We start from the raw sequence: 7,248 nt of genomic DNA on the forward strand, positions 1-7,248 counted from the left end.
TGACAGTATGCAGGAGAAACTTCTTCATGCTATCAGGAAGGTTTTCCCTCCAGCTGCAGCTGCTCAGGGAGCTGTTGATGGAGATCCTCACAGGATGTGGAGGAGAAGAGGTTCTCTGCCTCCTCCATGTGGCCTCTGGCTGAACTGCAGCCTTCAGAAGGCCGATGGGAGAAATGCTGCATCAGCTCAGCTTTCTGCTGATGGGTTGAAAAAGTTGATGTGCATTTAGTTTGTTCATCGAGTTTCTGTCAGCAGCCTTAAAGTCGTTCTTCATAAAGGAAGATGTGTGGTGAGAGGACGGTTCCTGCAGGAGCCACTGCTGATCAATTCACAGACAATCTCTGAATTATGGCTGGAATAGCTCCAGAAACAGGATTTATTCATAAAAACACAACTGCAGCTCCTGAGGAGGACAGTGGTTCATAGGGATCCTATTGGACCGGAACCTGTGAACTGGGTTCAGACCATTTCAAATGTAAAAACTATCAAAGCAGACAGGGAGGGAGTCTGAGTCTGTAAGTATGTGACATGGTGACATGGAGCCTTAAGAATGTTTCATCCCAGGCTGGACTTAAATCACTGCTTCTCAGAATATTTCTACCCTCCAGTTGCAGCAGATCCTTCAATCTGAGCAGAACTGAAGCAGTTTTACTGTTGGGAACTTAAACCCGTCGGTTTGGTTCTGAATAAGTCTGCCCTGAAGCAGCTTTAGGGTTTAGAACATGTTCTCATGCAGGAAGGAGCTCCTGTAGCAGTCAGTCTCACACCGGATCTGTTAGGCCTCTTAATGAAGACAAAGGTCTGATGAAGAGGAAAATCAGGGTTACTGTTGGCACCATTGGATCTGGTTCTAACCGTTCAGTTGCACCAGAATTGTTCTGGTTTTGATCCCGGATTCCTGATCTCAAGTCTGCCGGCCAGAAGAAGAATTCACCAAATACCAGCAAAGAAGAACCCGCAGGTTTGTTTGCAACACCATCTGCTGGTGGTGGCATTTGAAAGTTTTGCTTCAGGTTGAAAAAATACACAAGGAGTCAGTTTTGTGGGATTATTGAGATGGGATTATATCATCGTACAAAGAAAGGCTCATGACCATCAGAACCTCGTCTCCAACCCGCTACACCAGTGTTGTGCTAAGATAGGTTCCCCCTGCATTTAGAGCAACAGCCCACAGGAACATCCTTTGACTTCAAACATATACTCCCCTTGTTTTCTGTTCCTTACTGTTAGAAGGAAAAGCACTTTATTTATTTTGAGAGAGGGGGAGAGATAATCAGCCAAGGAACACAGGTCGGCTTCGAACCCGGGTCAGCCGTGCAGAGGCCTCTGTACATGGGTCATACCACTAATCCCTGCTCCACCTGCACAGCCAGGAAAAGCACTTTAATCTAGATCTGCCAGGTTTACTAAAAATTTAAAGCAACATTTTATTCATTCATCTCTGTATAATAAAGGTCAGAGCATACTCTTCCTGCTGAGGAGACTGAGGTCTGCAGGGGGCGCTCCTAAAGACCTTCTATGACTGTTAACACATCAACTTCTGTGGAGCTGTCTGTTGGAGCAGTGGCTTATCTGTAGCTGAGAGAAAGCGGCTGGATCAGCTGATCAGGAAGGCTAGCTCTGTGATTGGATGACCTTTGGACTCAGTGCAGGAGTTGGGAAACAATAGGATGCTAACTAAATGAACATTTCTGTTGGATGTTTCCCACTCCATGCATGAAGCTGGTGCTGAACTGGAGAGCTCCTTCAGGGACAGACCGCTCCACCCTAAATGCACCAGGGAGCGTTATCACAGATCCTTCCTCCCAGCAGCTGGAAGACTCTAGAACCACCACTGTTCCCAACAACCTCAATCAGTTGTTACATTCATGCTGAATTTGCACAGTTTCTACCTTAGTCATTAAATAACATCCTGCTGTCATTTTGCACATCTGATGTTGCTGCTATTTTCAAATAACCATTACTGTAAAAATGTCCATAGCTGTTTATTGGTTATTCTTTCTCCAGGTTCACAGTTTTATATTGTTAAAACACTTTACAGTACAGTATCTTCACTATTATGTTATCCTTATACATTTTTACTAAGGTGCATATTTGTTTAACCATTTTTTTTATTAAAGTAAAACATCAAGTATGTCATGTCTAGCTAAAGACTGAGGTGCAGTGAGGAATTCTGGGAAAATAAAATCAGTGGGGGATACGTTCCTTAGCACATGCTGCTTTTCCTTCAGCTTGAACACTCAGGCCAGCACTGTTCTGCAGGCAGAACCGGGTCAGTAGAAGAAGTTGGAAGTGGTTTTGGTAGCTGCAGCATCAGCGATTGGATATTTCTAAAGTTTTTTTAAATTAAGCTTTATTGTTAAAATAATAAAATGTCTCCATGTGAAAAAAAAAACAAGTTTGATATGATTCACTGGATCAGAAAACATGAGATGTTTTATAGGAACGTCTACTCTCCTCAGGTACGGTGACATGGTACCAAAGACCATCATGGGGAAGATCTTTGGGTCCATCTGCTCCCTCAGCGGCGTGTTGGTCATCGCCCTGCCGGTTCCGGTCATCGTCTCCAACTTCAGCCGGATCTACCATCAGAGCCAGAGAGCTGAGAAGAGGAAAGCACAGAAGGTAAAACCTCTGCTTACTGTGGGGGAGTAGGGTGCAAATATGAACAGAACCCACCTGGGCCTCCCCTGATGAGGTCACCAGGGGGCGGTGTAGAGCTGAGATTACCACATATTAGCACAGTGTTTACTGAAAGTAAAGGAGCAGAACCTACAGGTCCATTCTGAGTTGGGCCTTTATCATCTTCTGCTCAGACTTTCTGAAAACTAAAACCAAACACATTTTTCAGCAGAAGTGCTTGAAAACAACCAGACTCCATGTTTGTGTTGTCATGGTGACTAAATAATTTCTGCTGCTCCATCTCTGGAATCAGGTTCTGGTTTAAAAAAAACTGCAAAAATTGTTTCATCATTAAAACAAAATGAAAAAAGAATATTCCTGAGAGAAGAAAGAAAGAACGGCTCCTCAACAACTAAATATGTTTTTAGAAGTTCATGTTTTGAGGCCAATTATTCTATCAAAGCTTTTATATTTATTTTACATTTAAACAGACTATATTTGCTGTGAATTTTTGAAGCAAATTGAATTTTATGTAACTGGATATTTCTTTAGAAGTTTTAACTTTTATTCTAATACAATTTTAAAGTTTAAAACAGAATCATTTGTTTATTATTTAACCTTATTTTCATTAGGTTTTATTTTTCTACTTTTAATCAAACTATTGATTAAAAGTAGAAAAATAACTTTATTTATAACGTATTAATATTAATTTAAGCTTAAATTAATGCATTTGATAAAACTTCTTTGCTTATTTTTAGATAATATGTAGTTTATGAAATTATTCATATAATAATTATTCATTGAACACATAAATTAATATCTGATTATTTTTTATATTTACCAATAATAATTTAGTTAAGAAATAATATTCTGTGTATCTAAAACAAATCATGAGAAGCAGACTAAAATAAACCTTTTCATCCCCTGACCATTGGCGGCTCTAGACGGGGGCCAATGGGGGCCAGTGCCCCTGTAGATCATATTATGGCCCCTGTAGCAAAGACATGATACTAAAAAAGAAATTCTAATGGTGATATGCGCTGGAACAGACTCGGTTTCTGATAGGTTCTTTGGATCTATATAATTTTATTTCTTTAAAAAAATTCTGATTATCTAATTATTTAAAAACAATAGCTTCGGTGGTATTGAGAGAGAATCCCAGTTTTCTTCTGCTAAATGTTTTTTTTTTTTTCAAAACAAATTTAAAGAAAATAATCAGTTTTTCTTGAGTTCTAATTCAGATTTTATTGAAACCAGTAATTTTAACTTAAATTAAGAAAAATAATTCAATTATGAATGTACAGTATATTGAGTTAATATTCAAAATCGTTTAGATATTTATATAGCTAGATTTTTTTTCTGAGTTTTTATGGCACCTGTGGCTCATTTTTCTGACAGTAGGCTGACAGCAAAAGGGGTATGGGAGAGGGGGGGAGACATAATAATAAAATAATAATAATAATAATTAATTAATTTATAATGCACTTTTCACCAAAAAGGCCTCAAGGTGCTACGAAAAAGCATTTAAAAATGCGATACATAGAGGTATGCGGTAAAGGACCACAGGCTGGATTCGAACCCAGGTCCCCCACTTCGAGGACTAAAGCCCTCATGCTTGAGTCATATGCACTAACCACTGTTCCACCTGCATGCAAGCCAGAATTTTTTGAGTAGCTTTTTTTTCCATGCCAAGGGATTTTTGTTTAGATTTTAACAATAATCCAAATGAACATTTTCAGGCCAAAAAATAAATATTTTCAGTAGGAAGACATATCATTTTAATTAAACCTAATTGAGTTGAAATTTCACATCATGCAGCTCTCTTAATGTATTTGAATCCCTTGCCCTTTTATTTGCTTCATGCTTTTCTGTGCCTCCATAAAAACATGCTAAACCCCACCCCCCTGGCCTCCTGGAACATTTGGTCTAGAACCGCCACTGATCCTGACTTCAGCTGCTCTTCAGCTCATAAGAAGAACAGATAAGGAGCTGTTGGAGAATAACAGAGTCAGACCAACTGTTGGAGAACATCTTGGAAGCAGCAGAAGAACAGCTAACGAACACTAAAGCAACAGCTAAATATCTGCTGAAGAGCAGCTGGAGATCAGTGGAAGAATGGCTAAAGAACTGCTTGAAAAGCCGCTGAAGAACAGCCAAAGATCTGCTAAAAAGTAGCTGGAGGTGATGAAAAGCTGAAGAAAGAACAGCTGAGAGAAGCTGGAGAACATCTGCAGGGGTTCTGTGAACTGACCACTTTCTCAACACAAACCTGTGTGTGTTCACAAACAGAAAACCAGGCTTGCTAGAATTGACGCAGTGAGGAGCCGAGGAGCTAGTGCTTATTTGCGGTACAAACGCAGCCAGCAGCTGATTGGCGATGCTCAGGAGGTAACCATGGAGACCACCCTCTCCCTTTGAACCAACCGGCTGCAGATTGCTGCATGCAGGGTGTGATCTGAACGACGGGGGTTCCTCTCTGAGCTCTTTCTGTCGTGTTCCATCTTGATCTCCTCTATGTTCCTGTGTCTCCTCGCCCGTCAGTTGCATGTGAAACTGCTGCATGTGATTGATCAGCTGTTAAAGGCCAAAGGTCAGTGCCGCTCTGCATGTTTCCCAGGTCCAGAAAGCTGCTGGACCTTCCTCCTTCATGTTTGAACCAAAACCACATCAGTACTCGACCGAATCCCACAAGGTTTTCACCTTCGTTCACTAGCTGCCGTAGGTCAGATGTCCCTCACTGACGCTAAGGAGCTGAAAGGAATCGCACAATTCAATTCAGTTTATTTCTATTGCGCCAAATCACAACACGTCATCTCAAGACACTTTACAGTTCACCAGATCATACAATCAAATTGATTCAAAGTTTTCTATCTAAGGAAAACCAGTTGATTGCATCGACTCATTGACTCAAAGGCTATCCCTCACACTAAGCATGCTTGTGGCGACAGTGGAGAGGAAAAACTCCCTTTTAACAGGAAGAAACCTCCAGTAGAACCAGGCTCAGTGTGAGCGGCCATCTGCTGAGGCCGACTGGGGTTCAAGGAGACAGAAGCAGAGATACAAAAAGCAGCTGTAAAAGGCGCCCTGTCCAGGAAACTGCATCTCTTACAGTTGCATTTAAGGAAGGAGATGGTGGTCAAAAACTCACAGCCTCACTGGTACTTGGAATTCCACAGTGTCGTTAATAAAACACATTCTTCACCAACCTTAATAAAGCCCTGTTGAATGGCTGGTATGTTCTCATTTATGACAAATGAGCAGAGTCCAAACAACCCGTAACATTACGAAGAAAAATAGGGAATTAGCATGTCCGTCTGAGTACGTGTATCTCCCTGCATCACGTCTCCCTACAGAGAAGCAGTGGCACGTAGCAACACCAGAGTCTTAAAGAGACGCTACACAAATTACGACTGTTACGAAACACACAGCCAGGCAGACGAGCTCCGAGCCAGCTCCCATATCAGAGGATGAAGAGAAAACACCCAGTTAGTCACAGTCAGAGAAACAGGACTACACTGTTTCCAGTTTCCCCTCTTTCTAAACTAAGCGTTCCCCAAAAACATGGGAGAAATTTTCAGGGCTAGTTTGGTTTTTAATGGTAACAACAACAGCTTGGAAAGCAACATACTCCAGTTTCAGGCTCTGTTTTGTAGAAGAGACCCCTGGTGTGCTTCAGGACCCTGAGTGATGCTCACAGTTGTTTTCACATCCGGAAAACATTCAGGCCGTAAATATTCACAATATTTGATCTTTTCCTCATTTTGACTACGTTCTGATTTCATCCCATTAGTGGAAACAGAGAAACTTCTGGAGATGAGCACGAGTGGTTCTGCTGAAGGGGGGATGTTAATCATCGGCAGGAAACTAACTCTTCTTCTCTTTCTCCTCCTAATATCAACACGTGGAGGACTGAAGCTGTGCTGCATGACAACCAACCGGCCAATCAGCATGCAGAGTGCATAGGCAATGTGACCCAGAGGACAGAGTTAGGGGAACATTAGAGGAAAGATCTAACTTTATGAGAAGCCCATGGCCGTAGATTTGCAGAGGGACCATAGAGACATGTCCCTACCAACAATTAGATGTGAATAACATGTTTATAATTTACTATACAGTGTTTTTGCAGCAGTAGAGGAATTCTAGATGGATAATATTGACAGACAAAGACATGTTTTAGAGTCTCTATATTCCAATTAATGATTAATCAATTACTAAATTTGTTGACATTATTTCAATAATCAATTAATCTGATGAATAAAATACATGAAATGGGTTAAACAGAGTAACTATAGCCTAGATGTACAACTTGTAGAGTGAAGTTAATATATTAAATGTTCAGTGTCAGTTAATCTTCTAGTTCCAGTGGTGATGTAAATACAATAAATGTGTTTGGCTTTCCCTTAAATCTATTATTTTGCTTTGTTTCATCATACAGAGAGAATATTTAAAAGATAAGAGTTTGTTTACCTCTGCACAATTCTATATCTTCAAAGAAAAACACAGGATAAATCCACATATAACAAACATATTTAGACCATATTTGGTTAAATAGGCACAGATTTACCTTCTGTCTTAGTCGCAGGTCATTTCAAATGCAAACCTTTTCAAAGTGGAAAAAAGTCCTAA

The 7,248-nt window shown here is 40.5% G+C and overlaps 1 protein-coding gene across 1 annotated transcript in view; it reads left to right on the top strand.

Moving 5' to 3' along the window:
- Nucleotides 1-2,427: 2,427 nt before the first annotated feature.
- The window catches only part of kcnd2 (potassium channel, voltage gated Shal related subfamily D, member 2), an 11,905-nt gene continuing 7,084 nt past the window's right edge, over nt 2,428-7,248 (top strand). The window contains exon 1 of the mRNA XM_015399400.1: nt 2,428-2,625. Coding sequence (XP_015254886.1) covers nt 2,428-2,625 — 198 coding nt within the window. The remainder of the gene's footprint in view (nt 2,626-7,248) is intronic.

This window comes from Cyprinodon variegatus, unplaced genomic scaffold (assembly GCF_000732505.1).
Source record: "Cyprinodon variegatus isolate N-32 unplaced genomic scaffold, C_variegatus-1.0 Scaffold1007, whole genome shotgun sequence".
Lineage (NCBI taxonomy): Eukaryota > Metazoa > Chordata > Actinopteri > Cyprinodontiformes > Cyprinodontidae > Cyprinodon > Cyprinodon variegatus.